At 38.1% G+C, this 21,875-nt stretch overlaps 1 protein-coding gene across 2 annotated transcripts in view; it reads left to right on the top strand.

Annotated features, from left to right (window-relative positions):
• The window catches only part of LOC108718911 (acetylcholinesterase collagenic tail peptide), a 55,836-nt gene that overhangs the window by 17,230 nt on the left and 16,731 nt on the right, over window positions 1–21,875 (top strand). For both annotated transcript variants that reach the window (XM_018267429.2, XM_041565991.1), the window contains exons 2-9: window positions 7,046–7,158; window positions 8,587–8,676; window positions 9,988–10,032; window positions 10,412–10,438; window positions 12,780–12,851; window positions 13,116–13,178; window positions 16,636–16,680; window positions 20,442–20,468. In XM_018267429.2, coding sequence (XP_018122918.1) covers window positions 7,046–7,158; window positions 8,587–8,676; window positions 9,988–10,032; window positions 10,412–10,438; window positions 12,780–12,851; window positions 13,116–13,178; window positions 16,636–16,680; window positions 20,442–20,468 — 482 coding nt within the window. The remainder of the gene's footprint in view (window positions 1–7,045; window positions 7,159–8,586; window positions 8,677–9,987; window positions 10,033–10,411; window positions 10,439–12,779; window positions 12,852–13,115; window positions 13,179–16,635; window positions 16,681–20,441; window positions 20,469–21,875) is intronic.

The raw sequence follows: 21,875 nt of genomic DNA, 5'->3' as shown, positions 1-21,875 counted from the left end.
GGAACTACTTTCAGACAGGCTACTCAATGTAACTGAAGGAGTCGCAATGGGATTTCTTCTGCTGAGTGCTTTTCTCATATCTACTAGGGATCTGTTATCTTGTGTCAAGGACTTGTGTTATCTGATTACCTTCCCATTGTTCTGTTGATAGATTTCTGGGAGGGGGAAAAGGGAGGGGAGTGATATCACTCCAACTTGTAGTACAGCAGTAAAGAGTGACTGAAGTTTATCAGAGCACAAGTCACATGACCAGGGGCACCAGAAAAACTGACAACATGTCTAGCCCCATGTCAGATTTCAAAAAATCAGTTTGCTCTTTTGAAAAATGGATTTCAGTGCAGGATTCTGCTGGAGGACTGCTATTAACTGATGCATTATGACAAAATCCCTTTAAGGTTTTCACCCTCTTTAAAATATGGACATTGAAATCCGAGGGGCCTTTGAGATATCTGACAGGCAATATATTACGATTGTCTTCTCTGGCCTGTTATGACCCTCAAGGTCGGGATAGATAACACATTACCTGTGACAAACCTTGCAATAATTTAATGGGCTCATTATTGATGGATTGGATGGAGTTGGACATAAATGATGATAAGTGTTGAAACACACTAGTCTCTAGATAATTCTAAAGACTCAGCAGTGGGAAAAAATTAACATTTTTTGTCAACTGTAATTTATACCGTTCTCTAAAAAGCAAAAGTCTGGATAATAACATTTAGTCAACAAATTATTATTTTGAAGACAAAAGGGTGCCGATGGAATGGATACTGTACAAAGGGCCACTCAGTATGGCTGCCTTTCTATTGTTCAGTTCAAGTAGTGAAGAGGGGCCCTGGCACTATGGTGCATCAGACTAAATTTGCAATATGTAAATATTGACCAGGGTAGCCCAGGCAGAATGCATCCACCATTAAATACAATGGCATTGGTATGTTTATGGCCTGTATTACAGAGAAAAGAATGCTGGAACTAGGCTTTTATGCCTGCTATTGAAATAAAATGTCTATTACCTTCACCACAACTTGTAATAGACAATGTGGAGGGGGAGAGTGGTGTTTCACAGTGTTTGATACTTGTGAGAATCCCTTATTCACATTAAAAATTAGTTACTCAGAGAGGCCATGTAATTAAATTGTACTGGCTGTTTTTGTGTGTGATATCACTGAAAATACTTTGCATCTGTTTCTTATACCCTCCATTTGTAATGTTTTTTGGGGGGTTTATGCAGTTGAAAAGATTAACAAGTTTACCACTAGCAGTAACAGCCTCCCTAATAGCATGTATGGGGGATACTAAAATACTATGACAGTATATGCATTCCCCTGATCTGGGGGCAAATCTGAAAGTGTATAGTGAGCATTTATGCAACAATATATTTTTTCCTTTTATTTTTTTCAGTGAATATATTCTGTTTTCATCTCATTTGTACATAGTTTTCCCAGTTTTCCTGCCTTGTTTAATATTTACAGACTGTGAAGTGACCTGCAGGCCCGGATTTGTGGTAAGGCCACAAAGGCAGCAAGTTTTTAGGGGTGGCATGCCGACCAACTGCAACCTAAGGAGCACCGGGGATGCATACTCCTGTACGCTTAATCCCCAGTGCTCAAGCACGTGAGGGGGGTTGCTCTAGACCCAGTGGCCCTAGGGGCGCCTAAGCTCAAAATCAGGGCCTGGCAGCATGATACCAGAATTTGGAGATTTCTGGATAACAGGTTTCCAGATAATGGATCCCATACCTGTGTGTAGTGTTGTGCAGCATTTTTACATTCTATGGTTCTATATTTCATAGTATTATAAAGCAGTAACAGAAAGTAGTTTCTGAATAAATACTGAAAAAACTGTATATTGTATAGAAAGACTAGTGAATGTGACTAGTGAATTGCATTCTACAATTACAGTGTGAGGAAAGGAAAAATATAAACTAGACTAAAATATGTTTTGCAAAATGTCAAGAACATAAGAACATTGAGTTGTAATCTTTGGCTGCAATCCCTATTTGTATCCTGCTTGAATTGAGAAGTGGCTATTTGCAGCCGACTATCAACTGGTGTGAATAATAGATATTGTGTTTGTGCGCTTATGGATATCTCTAGAGGGGGTTACAAAGTACTTGATAAAGGTTTCAGTCTCTCTGAACTTAAATGACACGGAGCAAGTGTCATTTACAATTGCAGCGTGTTGCTTTCTATTTTGGTCCCTAGCAATGCTATTTAGGTTCCTAAATGGAAAGATGGAGGTTTGGGAAGTGAAACAGCAAAATATTAAGTGTCTTAGCTCTGGGACTCCGCATTCAGTTTCATAATAGGCAATCGATTTATTTCAGAGATTGTAATAATAATCGGTACACACTGAATGTAATGTGAGTATTACAAGCGAATTTATGTACAGTGAGTGGAACAAATGACACAAAGCAAGTGTCATTTACAATTGCAGTGTGTGGTTTTCTATTTCGGTCCCTAGCGATGCTATTTAGGTTCCCAAATGGAAAAATGGAGATTTGGAAAGTGATACAACAAAATACTGTACTAAGGGGCAGGTTTATTAACGGTGTGTCTTTCACAATTTAAATTTTTTTATTGCTAAAAATCTGGTATGTGAAGAAGAAAGACAAAAAAGTACACCAACTGTCATGTAGCAGTCAATGGTAATTGCCATTCAGTTTTGTTAAATATTTGGTTACGTGGAAGTTTTAGAATGTTTCAATTATTATTTTGCTTGTAAACAAGGAATTCAAGGTGTTCATATTTTTATTTGGATTTGTTCCATGTTTTATTTGTTTGTGCTTTTTTCCGGATCTTTTCATAAATAAGTAGCTTTTTTAAAATGTGAGATTAGTAGTGGTTGCAGAATTTCTAAAATCCAAATTTTGATAAATAGGCCTCTAAGGGGTAAATTTACTAAGCAGTGAAAATTCGCCAGCAACGGCTTCGTAGCCATCGCAACAATTCGGCAGGTGAAAATTCGACAGCTACAGTTGACCTTACAAATACATTTTAGTCAGATGTAGGCAGGAAATAACACTATAACTTCAAACCAATGACAATGTGCAATAAATATATATTGAAAAAGTTTAGAATGACCGTTTTTTTCAAAAGGCAACAAATTACTTTTGGATTTACACCCCCTTTAATTCTGTCTCTGTCCAACCTGAAATTCAAAATGATTTCTGGTTTCTGGGGGATAAAAAAAAAGGAAGACTAAAGCCAAGACTATGTTTTTATTGTAATTCTTTTATCACGTATTAACAGTTTCTGCCTGGGTTAGCAAGAAAAAAGCTTTCCAATATATATATTAAGCTTTCCAATATATATATTAATTTATACGGAATGTCAAACCAAAAAATAAGGTTTTGCCTAACCTAATCCTAAGCAACTATTACCCCTGCTATTCTTTCTACCCCTTTCGATTCTCTGCCCAGGTGGCTCAGACTGTTGATACAATGTAAGACAAGCCAATGATTAACAGACCTGTCTTTGCTGGGGAACTAAAGCTCCCCATAGACGCAACGATTCTTCTTGCCGAACGACCGATTTTAGTGAAGCCCGACCAATCCTTCGAAATTATCGTGCGGTTAGTGGGATTCGAACGATCGTACATCTTACGATTTTTCGGCCGACATCTGTCAGGAAATTGATCGACCAGGTCAAAAAATCTTTGTCGGCCCCAGTGCAATTTATCTATGTTTGCAGGGACAAGCAGGCAGCTCCCCTTTATTTTCCTGGCAAATTGGTCTTTTTAGTTGGTAAATTCGTACGATCGTTCTGAGAAGATCGTGGTCTCACGATCAGGATCTGATCTTTTAAAAATCTCAACATCTATGGCCAGCTTAAGACTTGTGCAACATCATTTAAAAAGTAACAAGAAGAAGTAAGGCAAATGCTGCTTTCACTAGCAATTGCTTTTACAATTAATTTTAAAAGCAATGAACTTTTTTAACAAATGTTTATTGTAAAGTTGCTTAGAATTACTTTTTCTTGTATTGGGCAAATTTTTATTTTGGGGTTGACTTGTCCTTTAAAATAAATAAAATGGAGAGCTCCTGCATTTAAACTGCATGTTGCATAAATAAATAACCACTGAGAATAGAAATTTAAAACCATTTCAGTTTGGACTAAAATAAAGCTAAATGTTAATTTGTTAAGGAGAACAGCCCCAGAATTAGGTTGGATTCATATAAAATGCCTGTGACAGTTCTGTTAATACATTTTTATTCTCACTTTTGTGAGAAAAATTAGTTGGGAAAAAAAACTCGATAAAATGGAGCAAAAACCTGAATTGTACAAATGTATTTGGATTTGACACACAAATTTTTCGGATTATCAGATCACAATATCTTCAAATTGCAAAAGGGACATCTGCCATTGACTTCTAAATGACCTCGACAGGTTTGTGATGGCCTATTTTTGGATCCAGACTTTAGGGTATAATAAATTTTGAAAATTCAAGTTTTTTTTCCCTTCTAAAAATTAAGAGTTTTTGCCCAAAAAAAACCTCAATCTAAAAAAAATTGAGGTTTAGCAAATAACACCACTAAATGTGTCAGTTTACAGCAGACATTCTCTGGTATCACAGCCTCAGTATTTGCTACTAGAGTTTCTACATTTTTTCCTCATTTCATATGTCCGATCCTTGCTGTGAGACAAAACAGGTGTTACATGCCGATGTTGAATGGCAGAAACAACTAGAAGTTTATTAGACTACTGTGGTTTTAGCAGAGATGTCAAGGTTTTGAAACCTCTGGTACAGGAAAGGGCAAGTTGTAATTGCACTATATCTCTCAGCCCCCCAGCTAGCTTTTAAGAAAATGTGGAGGCCTTCATGTTGGATGTGAGCACCAATAATACAGCCGAGTTGGCCAGTTTTACTAATCACTATGGTAGGAGAAACAAGGTGCACCAGGAAATAAAGTAGATAGCTCACCAAGTAGTAGATGTGGTCCGGGTGCACCAGACCCCCAGCTTTAGGGAGCGGCCAACCAGAGTATTCGAAAGAAGAGCAGGGCTGTCCGGCACTCTAATGGATCCACAGGATCAAAATATTTTAGTTAAAAAATATATCTTTATTAGCCAAAGTTAAAAAAGTATACTTGCATCTCATAGTAACATAGTAAGTTAGGTTGAAAAAAGACACACGTCCATTTAACATTTTTAACCTGCCTAACTGCCAGTTGATCCAGAGGAAGGCAAAAAAATTAAAATGACCATGATTAAATGCCCTTGTGGGCGCGAAACGCGCAGGGTAGACGGAGATGCAAGTATACTTTTTTAACTTTGGCTAATAAAGATATATTTTTTAACTTAAATATTTTGGTCCTGTGGATCCATTTGAGTGCCGGACAGACCTAGTGTTCTTTCGAATACTCCAGTTCTACTAATCCCCAGGAAAACTAACTTGCACCTATTATTATTAGGGATGCACCGAATGAAAGATTTTGTAAATGCTAGTAAAGTTCAAAACGGATACAATTTTACATTGATTTAAACAATTGCATTCACAATATAACATTCTTCAATACACTGCCAAATGCAGTGGGAATTTAAATTGTACATAGCACATTTTTACAGACCTATTTAAAGGTGCCATTTTTTTTGTCGGAGCAAAAATTTAATTTTTCAGCAAAAATCACTATTATTATTAAAATTATAAATTTTTCCACTGCTAGATGAGGTCACTAAATACTTTAATGGGTTCCCAAGAGCTATGTTTATCTATCCATTTCTTCACAAACTTTTCCGCATTTGTCTTCAGCCAAACCTTCATATCATGTGACTTTAAAACACTAGGCAACTGTGACAATTTGTTTTTCAAATAATGCATGAAGTATTCAGGAGGGCGCAAAAAGGATATTCAGTCATAAATTAAAAATAATGGTTTGGGAGCTTCTGTAATTATTATAACAAATCCCAGAGGAGCAGCAGTAAATAAGATTCTTTATAGACACCACATAGCGAGGCTAGCACAGAAGGTTAATGTGGCTGTTGCTACATAGATTTGGGATTAAAGCAGCCATTCTCTGTAAAAGTTGACTTGGAATTATTATGGAGTCCGTAGTAGTAATTGGTGACAATTTTCAGGTGTTTTTAATTTTTGTAAACGTTTTGAACTATTTCCATTCTATGTTGCTTCGGTTCAGCCTGAAATTTTAGCTACCATCTGGTTGCAATGGTCAGTGATACCCCTCAATGAGTAATCAGATTAACACTTTATTGTGCCTATTATTTCTGTGATTTTCTTTCCATTTAGACCAGTGATTTTCAGACTTTTTTCATTCAGGCCCATTCCTATGAGGTCCAAAATTTGTTCAAGCACCTCTTAGCTGATAACAAGGTTACATATATATAAAAGCACTATTTTATCAGCCATCCATCCATTGTTCCTAATCTACAAATTAACCTTCTCTCCCTTATTGACTATCAACCTGGACTTCCAAAAGTATCTATAAGAATAATAAGGAATTTTCTACAATCTCACCCTACTTTGCTTTCATCCTGGGCTCACACAACCACTGCTTGTAGCCTCCTATGAACCATAGTCTGGGAACCGGAGATTTTGACCCTCTACTAATAATCCTCCAATCTCTCAGTTTATCGGGTATGCGAAGCCCCAACATTTGGATAGCAGCTAGTACAACCACCTACTACACTTTTAGCACAGTAATTTGCTACCTTAATATCAATGCAAAATATTTTCCTAATATTCTGTCTATATGATGTGCTATTGAGCCTTATTGATCCTTGATATAATGATATGGATTTCAACAATTCAGGGTGTGAGGTAAGGGAAATGGAATAACATCAATAAAAAAACTGCCTTTGGTTTTAAAGGCTTTATTTTGTATTTAAAAGAAACACAAAAAACAGGATAAGAAATGGGCATAGGCAGTAGTTGTGGCCACTGAGCTCTGTCTCTAGTGGTAGATATAAGGGACCCTCTTAATATATATGTATAAAAAATCCTTTTACTACATGTTGTATATTAATTTATGTATTTGCATAATGTGCCCATATTTCACCAATACACATCTGAGCATTTGTCTTGGCAGCGTTGGCTTCCTTTGAGCAGAAGAAACGAAGCAGTAGCAAATTATGTTGTATTCTGTCTCCACCACCACCACCATTATTCCCTCCTCTGCCATTCTTCAGAGAACGAAACTGGGTGAGTTTATAAGGCAGTATATAGCTCTCTTTTTAATACTAGTTATTCAGCTAGACACTTACCTTCATGGCAAGTTTTTAACTCAATGAATGGAAAAAGATTATGATAGCATTTTGGTAAGTGTTTCGACTTGAGATACAGTATGTTCTTTCGTGTACTTAACTACCTTCAAAGCTTGCAGAAAAAAAAGAATATTGTATTAATACCAGATGTCTGGTATCAGAACATTCTAGAATAAGGACCATAAAATCAATCTGCAAATATGTTTTTTTAAAAAAAAAAACAACCAAGTGGCTGATATACCTCTTGCACATTTAGGGGGTTATTTATCAAAGGTCGAAAATCATGAAGGCAAAAACATCTTCAAATGGTTCAAGGGACCTCTGCCATTGACTTCTACATGACCTCAACAGGTTTTAGCTGGAGTATTTTCGGATTCAGGCTTTTTGCAGTTTTGGGGCTTAATAAATCTCCAATTTTTTTTTTTTTGTCCTGAAGAATTCGAGTTTTTACTGAGACTACCCTTGAAAAACTCAAATTTTTCAGGAAAAACACAACTCAACCTTTAATAAAAAAAACCCTTGTACTTCTCCAACAGGGTTGTTGCAGACTCATGATGTTTTTTACCTTTAAAATTTTTTGAAATGCTAAGCAACACTTGCTGCTACTTCTGGAGTCAGTAATTCTTCACTGGAAACAATCTATCCCTCAAAACAATTACTTAGAGGGAGCTTGCCACTGAAGGTTAGCACCAATCCAGCTAATAGAAGCTTCTGCATTTCATTAAATGTACGTGCAAAGACTGCTCATTTCTGTACATGCAAAAGCTATAGAAGGAGCAGTGCTTATGTACTGTTTTTCTCCTACAGTTCTTGGAAAACGGGAAAAAGAAGCACACCATACTTAGGCTCCTGCCTTTAAAACATTTATTGGAATGCGGGACAAGCTTTTGGGGACAACCCCTTTCTCCTACAGTTAGTTTGAATTTCAGATTTCCTATTGCAAGAGGAGGCATAAATCTATGACAGACACACTTCTTTGAAAAAGCCTGTGGCATAGCCTACTAGTTGTTATTTCAACTGGATTGCGATGCAGTGGGGGGGTGTAAAGAGCTGCTTTTGACACACGCACAGTGGGCTTAAATAGGCCCATATATCTTATATGCTTCAGGCTTAAACTAAGAAACAAGATTTTTCATGGCAATGACGTAGAAGGCATTTTGTCTTCCATAGCATTAGCTGACATTTTGTCACAGCTACAGGGCAGATGCTTTGTGTCCCAGGTTCTAAGAAGTAACTCTTGCTAACACTTTTTTTTTAACTTGTGTTAAAACTTGTATTGTATGTAGATTTCAGGTCAAATACATCAGTGTTATAATGGTGTCATAAGTATATTAAATCACTATATTTTGTGTTTTTCTTGTTTGAGGAGCCTCCAATGGTTAATTCAGTGACTAATCCTACAGTTACTTCATGTGTGCCAGGCCCGCAAGGACCAGAGGGACCTCCTGGCCCACAGGTTGGTGTATTATTGCTAATAGAATGAGTGTTGCAGTTACTGCATTAATGTGTTTATTGCTATGATATACTCCAGAATAGTTTTAATTATTTGGTAATTGGTTGCCAGGGTACATTTTCTAGAATAGACATACCACAGCTACTCAAGTAGAACGTTGACAGCAGAACTTTCTTCTTCAGTGCCAAAATGTTCATTTGCCATCCCAGGAATTCACTACATTTTTATTTAAATTCCTCACTTTCCATCATTCTTCTTCAGGGAGTCCTCCATTGTCCTTCTCTTGTCTTTTGCCTTCATACACAATTATGCATTTCTTCTACATGCTTTAAGACAAGTGCATCTAATTTCATATTGCACTTACATGGAGTAAAGTGTTTCTATTTTATTGTAGCAATAAAAAGTCAGAAACTTTCTGAACTATAATATTTGAAAATTAAACATTTGCTCAGGCTGTTAGCTGCATGGGTATAGATGGGCTATCAGCCATTGGCTACCTAGGTACAATTACAGGTTCAGTTTTGTAATAATATGTAAGGAGCATTAGACTATACTTGTAATGTCTGCCTTATATATAAAGTACGGCTCTTTTGCTGGCCTCACCAATTAACACAAAGTCCTCTTGAGGTTTTACATGGGATCATTACAATAACTGAAATGTGAGGATATACTCAACATACATCTCTCAGCTATCTCTATTAAATAGTGTACCCGGGTCTTTAATAAGACTATTAAGGCAGCATGGTCACATGGTGGTTAGCAATGGTAGCCCTGTGGTCCTGAGTTCAATTTAGTCCTGGGCTCTATCTACAAGGATTTTCCTCCTACACTCCAAGAACATATAGACAGGTTAGCTGGCTCCTTATTTTTGCATAACTGTGTCAATGATATTTAAATATAACGTTATGCGTGTTATTCAAATTATAATTGTCTCCGTTTTTTTTATAATGATTAAGTCTTTTCCAATATCTGTTTGCCCAGATTGGTCTACAGGGTTCAGATTCGCCTAAATGCCCTCATATTCGTTTTCCACGGGTTTATTTGCAAGGACTGCTCAGTGGTGTTATTTCACAAATAACATAGAGTATTTTATACCTGCCTGTAGGCACTGAATAACAGTGACTCATAAAACAATATTAAGGATTTGTGACTCCTTCAGTATATGAGAGGCAAGCATAAATCTCTCAATCACAGATCTATGTTTTTGCAATTGTATTCTTGAAAATCATTAGCTTTATATATATATATATATATATATATATATATATATATATATATATATATATATATATATATTCTTTTTGTTGTTATTAGGGCCCACAAGGTGCTGCAGGGTCAACCGGACCAAAAGGAGAGAAAGTAGGTCAACCCTTTGTTTTTTCTTGTATTTTCTAATACATTGCTGCATGATCATAGTGAAGCTTTTCTCTGTAGTACAGGATCTATACTGAGCTTTGCTACAGCTCAGGACTAACCAGTGAAGAATCAAGCAATGCAGTACAAATATTCCATTATTTATAATCCTCTTGGCAGGTGATCTCATCCACAGCCTTTGATTTATACCCCTGCATATATCTGGCTGCACTGGTTTGAATTTAATCAACATAAAGATGATAGCATTTGCGAATCCTCCAGCTACAGCAGCCTCTCATTTTGTTGCACAATATAAAGACTCATCTAAGACTAAATAGCCACAGCGTATTCATTGTGATGGTATTAAGTTTATCTTTTTCCGCAGGGTGAAATCGGCAGGCCAGGAAGAAAGGTACAGTCATAGTAATGAAATCTTAATCAGTGTCCCTCTTACCCACCTCTACATTTAAGCACTTACATTTTCAATAAATGTGTTTCTGTGGTAAAAAATTGCTTCCGTGGTATGAGATTATTTTTATAGGAGAGCAGCGATGTGATCCATTAAAGGTTTCGATTTCAACTGAAAAGTTCTAAACATGATGTGACTAAGGCTTTTATTTTGTAGAAATCCTGCGTTATAGCACGTGGCTCTCATTCTTATTAGTCCATTTGTTGAACAGGTGATATCTTGTTCATTTCATTCTGAATTTTGAGCCAATTATGCTGAATTGATAGCACATCTGAGTTTGTGGCTATATGCTTGCTTCCAGTAAATTATAGTCATGCAAGGCAGGTGGGGCCTGATCTATGGATCAATATAAGGATTACACTGGATTGGGTTTATTGTTTCCTCACGTGAATTTGTGTTCATACTGTATCCAAGACAGTGTGGCACCACTAAACAAGACAAGTTGTGCTTTAACCTTCCATAAAAATACTTTGTGCAAGCTCTGCAAGTTTGTCTGAAGTCTAGGCGTTCACATGGTAAACCCCATACCAGGCATCTACAAATAGCCCAGGTCCTTCACATGCTGTGCATTTAATCCCAAGGGAGAGCACAGTGATACGTCGTACACATCCTCTGTGTCGGAAGTGAACTCATTTAGAACATAGGAAACATATAATGTTATTTATATAGCTGCAGGACAGTTTCCAGAAATGAGTTCACAGAAAAGGAGCTCTGTATCTGCTGTTTATGTGAAAATGAGCAACTCATTTTTTATCATAACATCCTAGTGCAAAACCATCTGGTTGCTTCATATTGAGAGTTATTAGACTATAGCTCACTCAAATTTAGACCATTCCTGGATTTGTACCTTCTGCTTCCACAACCCCTGACTCTACACCAATACTTTAGTAGTGCCCTTTAGTAATACCAGATCACTCAATGGCTAGCAGCCTACTACAGGATTTTTTTAATTTATCTACTGTATGTGGCTGGTCTTTCTTTTCTGCTTGTTGTAAAATAAAGTGTCAGCTATGCTTGCAGTATCACCCTGATTGGTACGACTGCTATTGCAGCTCAAGATTAACCACATACTACTTAGGGGCAGATTCACTAAGGGTCGAATTTCGAAGTAAAAAATACTTCGAAATTCGACCCTCGAATTGAAATCCTTCGACTTCGAATATCGAAGTCGAAGGATTTAGCGCTAATCCTTCGATCGATCGATCGAAGGATTTTTCGTTCGATCGAATGATTAAATCCTTCGAATCGAACGATTCGAAGGATTTGAATCCAACGATCGAACGAAAATCCTTCGATCAAAAAAAGGTTAGCAAGCCTATGGGGACCTTCCCCATAGGCTAACATTGACTTCGGTAGGTTTTACCTGCCGAAGTAGGGGGTCGAAGTTTTTTTTAAAGGGCAAGTACTTCGACTATCGAATGGTCGAATAGTCGAACGATTTTTCGTTCGATTCGTTCGATTTCGTTCGAATTCGAACGAATTTAACCAATTCGATGGTCGAAGTACCAAAAAAATACTTCGAAATTCGAAGTATTTTTCATTCGAATCCTTCACTCGAGCTTAGTGAATCTGCCCCTTACTGTTTACAAATGCTGATTTATGTGACTTTGCTCTTTGGGATCAAGACATAGAATGTGGTTTCATTTTTAAGTTTTCCCCCTTTTAATGCAAGAATTTGCATTATATCAGATTATATTCTACTTAAAGCAATAGTTAAAAAGTATATTTCACACATGGAACCAATGTTGGAAAAACGAGGTACTGTATATGGTCCCTTTAAGAGTTGTAGTGTCCAACAGCTTCATAGCCACCAGTCTGATGTCTCTCATTTACAGTAGTTAGGCTAAACACTGTTTTTTCTATATTACCTTGCATTTTGATATGAGGGAACTTATTGTAAGCCAGTGCACGTGGGTGTTTCTCTGCTCACCATTATTAGGGACATCACATGATCACAGAAGATAGCTCAAGGCAATCCTCCCAATCACTGACTCTTATTTAAGGCTTATTGAATGAACCAACAGACCACGCATCTTGCTCTTGCTTTCCCTGAGTTTTGATCAGCACACAATACATTTTAAACTGTTTCCAAATACAGTTGGCTTGCATGCCAGGACAAAATCTTTGAAATTATATATTTGAAATTTATATTATTATATGAAATGCTGTTGGTTATCCCACATGCCTTTGATGTGTTGTTTTTGGATTGTAGTGTGTAGGCAAAAAATGATTTCAATATGTCCTATTTGTAGTTTAATATGTTACTTGTGTGATCCCTGCTCAGGGTAGGACTGGCCCACCTGGTGTTCCTGGAATGCCTGGACCTATAGGCCCTGCAGGACCAATGGGACAGAAGGTAAGCAGTCAGCTTAATGCATTTAAGGCATTATTGGTCTGTTCTACAAGATCACATAACCTTTTAAATATTTGCATTATATAAAATTGTTTCTGTAATGGACATCATTTAAAGACACCCAGTTAGGCCCCCATAGAAAATGTTTCTGCTTGTTATGGGTTCCATTGTGGAGACAAAATATTGTATTGAACTGGCTGTTGAGTTTCTGTTGGGACATAATAATACTGCTGGCATTTCATATCTAATGTTGTTACTTGCCTGCAGGGAGAAAAGGGTGATTCAGCAATACTGGGAGTGCCGGGCTCCAGAGGACCAATGGGCCCTAAGGTTTGTTAAATGAGTTTCTGGTATTTGTTCTTGGCAGCCCCTGCTGTATTCCAGGCCAGGCCACAGCCATCCAACACATTTATAGCTATTTGTTAAAGGCAGTCTGGCAATAAATCCATAGGTGTAAAGCTGCAGCTGATTTAGCAATTCTGTTAAAAGCACACTTACAGTAACAAAATCCTCATTTAGCACTGGTATTTAAAATTTTAAAATTGGTTTTAAAATTATTGTGCAAGCTACCAAGCAAATATAATGGCAAACAATTGTTTGCCTAAATATAATACTGTGTGCAATGTTTATTAAAAGGAGAGCACAATATTAATCTGCATGTAACCTTGAGTCACTCTGAGAGAAGTGCTTTATTTATTTTTGCCAGAAAGGAATCGCAATACTACTGATTGCACATACCCTTGCAAATACAAAAAGTTATTTTACCTTTTCTGAATCCTGGCAACTGTTATATAAATGTCCCTTCCAGCACTGCATTTTCTCTCACATTTTATTTACTGAACTTGTTGCACCAGCCTTACGTTTAAGCTTCTCAATAGCAGCAATGATCCAAGAGGTTAAACTTGTCACAGGGGGTCACCATCTTGGAAAGTGTCTGTGACACTCACATGCTCAGTGGGCTCTGAGCAGCTGTTGAGAAGCTAAACTTAGGGGTCGTCACTAATTATCAAGCAGAAAATTAGGTTGGTCTGTAATATAAACTGGTTGCTGGTAATTAAATTGTGATGCTAGTTCCACTGGTTTATGTGCTCTCATGTAGTAATTATCTGTATTAATTAATTATTAGCCTTATATTGTGGCATTTCTATTCTAAGTGTACTGTATATTGTGAGTGGGTTCCTAAGCTCAGTGACACAGAGCATGTGCAGTGAATCAGCAGAAAAGAAGATGGGGAGCTACTGGGGCATCCTTAGAGGCACAGATATGTACTGCTGGAAATCAAAATAACATCTCTAAAACATTATTTTTATAAGCTGTTTTATGTGCACCAACTGGCTGTATTACTGCTCTTTTATGTGCAACAATTGGCTGGAATACTATGTATTAGTAATACAGCATAGTTACTATGCTGAAAGCTTTGTTGAAGGGCCGGATACTCCATGTCTGAATACTAACAGCAATTTGGATCTTTCATTTACAATCTGGATTTTGCTCAACTCAGCTGTAGCCTTGGTTCTACAGCCTGAAGCCTCACTCCCTCCCAAAACCAATTAGGCCGTGATGTATGGTACCCTTACAATTGCAACTATTTTGCAGCAAGATTAAATGAATAGACACCATTTGCACAGCTGTAACCTTGGTCCTTTACTCTTACAATTGTTTTTGGAGCCAGATGAGTTAGACAACACTTGCTCAGCTGTAGCTTTAATACTGCAGCCTCAATCCCTCCCAGGCCCAGACAGTCCTATACCCTTATGATTATTTTGCAGCCAGATGGGATGACAAGAGAAAATACGTTTTTTGCTCAGCTCACATGTAGCCTAATGCCTAACTCCCTCCCAGACTCTGACAGTCCTTTACCCTTACAATTATTTTGCAGGCTGGGGAGATGAAGAGACAATTTCTCAGTTCAGCATTAGCTTTGATCCTGCAGCCCAAATGCCTAACTCCCTCCCCAAATTTTGTTTTTTTTACAGCCGTTAGCCTTGGTTCTGTAATGTGATGCCTCACTCCCTCCCAGACCTGTACAGTAGCCCCTACAATTATCTTGTGGCCTGATTTGATGACTAGAGCATTTCTCAGCTCAGCAATAGCCTTAGGGGCAAATTCATCAAGGGTCGAATTTCGAGGGGTTAAATCCCTCGAAATTCGACTGGGGAATAGAATCGAATAGGCAATTCGGGCAAATTTACGCGCTGGCGAATATTCGCCAGGCGAATAGGCGCTCGATCGAATATTCGCTCGAAGGATTTTCATTCGATCGAATGCCTTTTTATTCGATCAAAAACTTGGAAAACAAGCCTATGGGACTTTCCCATAGGCTTTTAAAGCAATTCGGTAGGTTTTAGGTGGCGAAGTAGGCAGTCGAAGTATTTTTAAAAGAGACAGTACTTCGACTATCGAATGGGCGAATAGTCGCAGCGTTTTTGCGCTCGATCCAGTACTTCGACTATCGAATGGCGAATAGTTGCAGCGTTTTTGCGCTCGATCTATTCGAATCATTCTACTCAGGCGAATTTACGCCAATTCGATAGTCGAGGAGCACAAAAATTCGAAGTTTTTATACTTCGAATCCTTCACTCGAAGTTAGTGAATCAGCCCCTAAGTGTTCCTGTGGCCTAATGGTTCACTCCCCCCACAATTATTTTACAGCCTGATGACTAAAATGATTTTTGCTCAGCCCTAGCCTTGTTGTTCCGGCAGCCTGCGTTGCTTTATGACTTCCTCCCACACCCAGTCAGACACACACAGTTCTATTCACCCTCCCAATTGTTCTGCAAGCAGATGATCTGGCGACTAAAGTCTAGTGAAATATCGTTCTGGTCAGCTCCTGTAATAGACTTTGGAGGGCTGAAATGTTGTTGGGAAATGGCAAGCAGTCAGCAACCCACGTGTGAACAGAGACATGCTACGTAGCGAGACACTGATGATACCAGCCCTCCTGTAATGACACGCATTCTCCCAAAAAAAATCGGCGCAAGTGCATCTTGTATGGCTCCGTCATGTGACATCACGTGCGCGAACGTCATCACGTCAGAGGAAGGGAAAGCGACGCTTACTGGTGATAGGCTGTGGGTTGGGGGAGGAGGATCTAGTCTAGAGCGCTAAGTAGTCTGCTGTTCATTCTTCATGCGACGCTCATTTTCTGATAGTTTCTTAGGCGCTATAAGCAAATACAAGTGTCAGAAATGATGTTAGCAGTATGCATTGGGAATATTGTCTCATAGGCAATATCTGCATATTAATATTCGCGTTAAATGCTTTCCTAAAGGGACACAGTATCATAAAAATGGGATTTAAAGAAACATATAAAATGTTATATAAGAGCTTTTGTACAGTAGGTTGTGTTTTTGTGCTGCAAACCGACTGAGTTTCACAGATCTATAGCTCTAATAAGTAAATCCGAGTTTTAGCCTTGGGAAAACACAACACATTACTCTGAAATAAAGGTTAGGATAGATATCCAAAGGTGTCTAGCAGGTCCGGACTGAGAATTAAAATAGGCCCTGGCATTTTAGGTACACAGAGGCCCAAACAGCCCACATAGAGGCCCAAACAGCCCCCACCAGCCCACTAAATACTGACTTTCTATGGCGCCTTATGGCAGCCCCTCTGGCATTTGCCAGAACCCACAGATTGCCAGTCTGGGCCTGGTGACTAGATTGTCCTGGTGCTTGTAGCTGAACGTATTCCTTAATAGGCCATTTTTATGGCCAGTTTGCTTATGACTGTGCTTATATATGTATCAGCTAATTCAGCTAATTGTATTACTATTTGCTCTTCCTAGGGAATGAAAGGAGATATGGGTGAAATGGGCCCCACAGGTGAACTGGTATGTATCACTCATTTACTTTACAGTTTAATAGGCATGAACAACTATTGTAAACTGTATTTTTCAAATAGAAATGTTCATGTGCCAGAACTAAGCTGCTATAGCAACACTCATGGAGAGATTTTGCATGACACAGGGGTAGCCAACATGTACCAGGCTGTGTTGCCTTTAGTCAGCTGCCTTATTTGCATTGACCATAGAACCTATAGTCCACATAATTCAGGCCAACCCAGTTGTAAATTTGCTAAGCGATGATACATTATTCTCAACAACTCATTATTTTGGTTTAATCTTCATATCTAGGAATCAAAAGACTGAAAATGTAACTTCAGTTGACTTCCATTGATCGCATGTCAACAAATGAAGTAATATATACGCTCCAAAAATTAGGGACTAGTAGAAATGGAGTGGAAGAGAATAAAAAAATGCTCATGTTTCAGTGCATATAATACTAATACATTATACATGGTTCAGCAGACTATTTTACACACTGGTAAAACAGTGGGGCAGATTTGTCCCTGCTTACATGCAGTGTAAGTATAGTAAATATAGGTGATTGTGTAGGTTAATGCTACAGGTCAGAGACAGACGTGCTGTCCCATTGTTGCTTTATTGAACTCTAAAAGCTGGATGACAAACATTTTTCTTGTGGAGGATGCTGCGAATTCAATTTAATAAAGAGCTGAAGGTTTACCTACCTATTCACATGAAGGCATCAGTGATGTTAACGTGTTTCTGGGAAATGCTGTTACAGTGCTTTGAATTTCCAGGAAGACAGAGACAATGTTAAAATGCATTCGTGTAATAGAGGCACATGATTCAATGAAAATCTGTCCATTAAATCTCACCCATGAGTTATTTGTATAACATGAAAACTCCTAACATAATGGTGTATGTGAATTAAGCATTAAGGAAATGAAGACCATTGGAACTTGCCATATATCTACAATTTTGAAATGTCTATTATGTCCCTGCTAAGCATGGAGAATAAACTGTATCCCCCTGCAAAGATGATATGCTGTATATCCTGATTCTCTGCATACTTGTGTGTCAAATGCAAACAGAGTTGCTGTTAATTGATTCCAAGTCATTAAAGGGATCACAACCCATTAAAGTTATTAAAAGGGAACTGCATCATTAAAGAAATTCTAAGTAACGTTCCATTCCAATGTACATATGTTTTTCAAGTTATTTCTGTTGGAAGAATTACCTGTCTGGCCGTTAACATTTTTTGTACAGGTATGGGATCCATTATCCTAAAACCCATTATCCAGAAAGCTCCAAATTATGGGAAGTCCATCTCCTATAGACTCCATTTTATCAAAATAATCCAATTTTTTGGAATCTGCTATCTAAACACCTTATAGTGCACCACTGGGTCTGTGTAAGTTGTGTTGTTAGCGTGGAGCACTACAAGAAAGGTATTTTCAGTATGGAACCATAAGTGTTTGTATCTGGCTTCTGCATTCGTCTTTCCAGGGAATATCTTATTCAGTTAGGGTAACTCAGTTATACCAGAACTGATAATATGCTTGACAGTTTACAAATGATGAGTATTATTATCCATGCATGGTATTTAGACCATTTATCATATCATAAACAGGTTTCACATAATATTCCAGTGCTATTGTCTGCTTATTTTATGGCTAAGTTAACATTACAGCAGTTTATTAGGAATAACATTGTTACATGCAGTTTTATCTGGTTGGTGGAGTCACCGACCCTGGCAGTGAGGGGTCATTTACCAGTGCCCCAGACACAAGTGCTTGAGCAGTAATAGGCTCAGAATTGCACCCATTGGTGCTCATCTACTTATTACTTGCATCACGCGTTGCTGCACCCTATACCTCACAGTGAAATAAAATTAAAATTTTATTTGCAGAGCTCAACAATGTCAGTGCAAAACAGCTACTTACTACTATGGGGCAAATGCCAGCAGTAGGGCTGGGATCCATCACATAAGTGATCCCCAACCAGTGGCTCATGAGAAACATGTTGCTCAACAACCCCTTGCTCCCGTAGGCCTAAACGCAGTTGTTTATTTTTGAATTCCTTGCTTGGAGGCAAGTATTGGTTGCATAAAAACCAGATGGACTGTCTAATAGAGCCCCCTGAAGATTGACAGTCCACATAGGGGCTACCAAATAGTCAATCACAGTCCATAATTGGCACCTTCAGGAACTTTTTGCATGCTTGTGTTGCCCCCACGACTACTTTTACCTCTGAATGTTGCTCACGGGTAAAAAAGATTGGGAACCCCTGCATTACACAATGAGCATGCCAGTAACTTGGGGGGGGGCACCTATGGGCTCTCCTGAACCTGTCCCAATAAATACAGCTCTGCTAAATCCAGGATGCACAAGGACTTGCATCTATGAGCACCCATGGCTGGGACAGAGCGAAAAGGCCTGCTTGTGCCTATTTTTTTGCATTTTGCTCCGCGGCCCACAATTTATTTATGAACCCTTTATGTTTATGAAGCTACAAACTTTCCATTGCGTATCTTTCTATAGTGGCCCACTCTTAACCACTGACTGGTTGCTAGGTTAAGCGAGATCTTGGTAACCAAATAACCCTTAAAAAAGCTGGAGAAGAAACCCTAAGTAAAAATCATGACCGCTTGCAATCTGTCTTATAAAAACATTGTAACATAATACCAAATGTTAATCATTAGTAAGGTAAAGTCTTTCTACTGTATATTATGGTCATACTGGGACACCTAAAATGGAATACCACCCCTAGCTCATTTTAGCACAGTGACCCCTTACTTCCCTAACTGGCATATTGGGGGTCATTTATCTCCATTGGGAAAATATGCACCTGGGCAGTAACCCGTAACAACAACGAAAAACAATGTCATTGTTCTTCCTGCAGCTGACTAAAATCACTAATTGTTTGCTATGCTCTACTTCTCAGCTGCAAATCTGCCCAGTTTATTATTATACTATACTGGCAAAATTATCCCCAGCCAATGTACTGCCCTTGATCAGTCATTCCATACCCTCCCTCAGCCCATAATGGCATCTGTATTGTTTTATATAACTCAGCACCAAGTTCTTTAATTTGTCAGTTTTTACTCTGACCTGTTACATGCCACTGTAGCTAGTCATATTACTGTAGCTAGTCATATTACTGTAGCTAGTCATATTACTGTAGCTAGTCATATTACTGTAGCTAGTCATATTACTGTAGCTAGTCATATTACTGTAGCTAGTCATATTACTGTAGCTAGTCATATTACTCAGGACCAAGATACCCTGTGTACTCAGGGGACATTTTACCAGGGGCACCCTATGGCATGGAGAGTTACCATTTATCCAACTGCTCTGCAATCTGCCACAAGTGCTCAGAGAATGAGCCCTCACAACAGTAACAGAACTGTCTTAGGTTGGACATGGTGCAGCACTGGCTGCTGACCCCCTCCAGACATGAGTTGTGGACCAAATTTTACCGCATACATGGCTCTTGTGGGCCCAAAGGAGCACCCCTGGTAGTTCCGCCACTGGAACACAATCCGATGCCCCTCAATGCTATAGAACTTGTGTCTGGGCTTCGTTAAATGACCCCCGAAATAAATTTTAGTGACTGGGAAAACATTAGATTTGTATAAAGTCAGTGAGTCAAGATCATAGAGGAAGAGTATTCAAATATAATATGCCTCATTATGGAACCTTGAAGAAGCGTATTTCAGTTGCCAGTAAAAGACTTAGTCACTGTATAAAGCCTCTGTTTTTATATCTTGTAATTTATCTTTTTTTCAGGGACTTCCAGGAATGCTGGGACAAAAAGTAAGTTCTATTTGCTTGATATAGCTAAATATTCCAAATGCTTTATGGAAGGCTAACACACATTATAAAGAATATGCAAGCACACCAGTTCAGTTAGTTCACTATAATCATATAGGTCAGGTAACATTTTGATACCTTGTGGGATAGTTTTATCAAAAGGCAAAAAAACTATTCTAAACATAATTTTCTCTCTTTTATAAATATGATCCTAGATCTTCTAGGTAAATGCATCCTTGACAGACATAACATGAAGAATCTTCTTTGAGAAATATGAAATTATAAATTTCCTTTGAGAAAGGCTAGGGACCTAGCCGAAACGTTAGTTTTTTTTTCAGTTAAAATAAAAACCTTTTTTTCTCCATAAGTCCTGTGTGTGCTAGCTTCTTTTGAGCCATTGTAAATTATAAATATAGGTATAATTTAAGAAGACCCTGGACAGAAGTGCAAGCGCACCAAGGCTGCTCTCTGCATAATGTGCTGCATATAAATCTGGCATGATTACCAGAGTGCAGCTTTGGTGGCTGCAGGTTTGCCCTGTCCTTACAGTTTGTCATATGGTAGGCGGTAAATACATGGACCTGTTTCGGCATGCATCTGCCTCCAGCTCCTAAACTTGCATGTCTGAATGACACAAGTTTTGGGATAGGTAATAAAGATACAAAAAAATGGCAAATTGTGTTTTGCATCCTGCCTTGCATGTTCCAAATGACCCCTTCTATGTTTTCTTGCATATAGGTTTAATTCCAGAATTTTTTTTCAGCACAATAATATTACTTTGTCATTAATGTTATTACAGATTATAATTAGAATATAATAGAGTAATAGAATATAAAACAATAATTAGAAAAAGCCTAATCAGAGTATCAATGATATAATTAGGGATTTGAGACATTCCGGTTAGATAGGAATTGTGACCATACCTTACCCCCATATACTGTTAAGTTGCAGTAGGTGCTTTTACCTTTATTTTAAATGTAAGGGTCTGAAGTGGTGTCTTGCCTCCTTTAAATACCCTAATCTTAAAGGGACCACATCCATAATAGACTTTAAAGGTATATATCATCAAAAGGAGATTACAGTTAACTTAGAACAAAACCATTATCCTACAGAAAAGGTGCCAACTCCAACCTACTATTCAACCCCTTTGGGTGAAAGGTATTCAAGTTAAATATCCACTTTTGTTCTTTACATCTCAGAATTGTATCCCTATCTCCTCCTCTTTTCAAAATAGGAACTCCATCTATAGCCATAAACTTAAGCTCTTTTAGATTTCCCCCATCGGCAGAATTACAGTGTTCATATATACTTTTTGAATATATTGGTCTTATAATACACCTTCAATTTATTTTCTTGATTTTGTATACTAGTATAAGCCAGAAAACAAGAAGTGAGAATAATTGACAATAG

This window comes from Xenopus laevis, chromosome 6L, assembly GCF_017654675.1.
Source record: "Xenopus laevis strain J_2021 chromosome 6L, Xenopus_laevis_v10.1, whole genome shotgun sequence".
In the NCBI taxonomy this organism is placed as follows: Eukaryota; Metazoa; Chordata; class Amphibia; order Anura; family Pipidae; genus Xenopus; species Xenopus laevis.
This window is presented reverse-complemented; position numbering and strand designations above follow the sequence as displayed.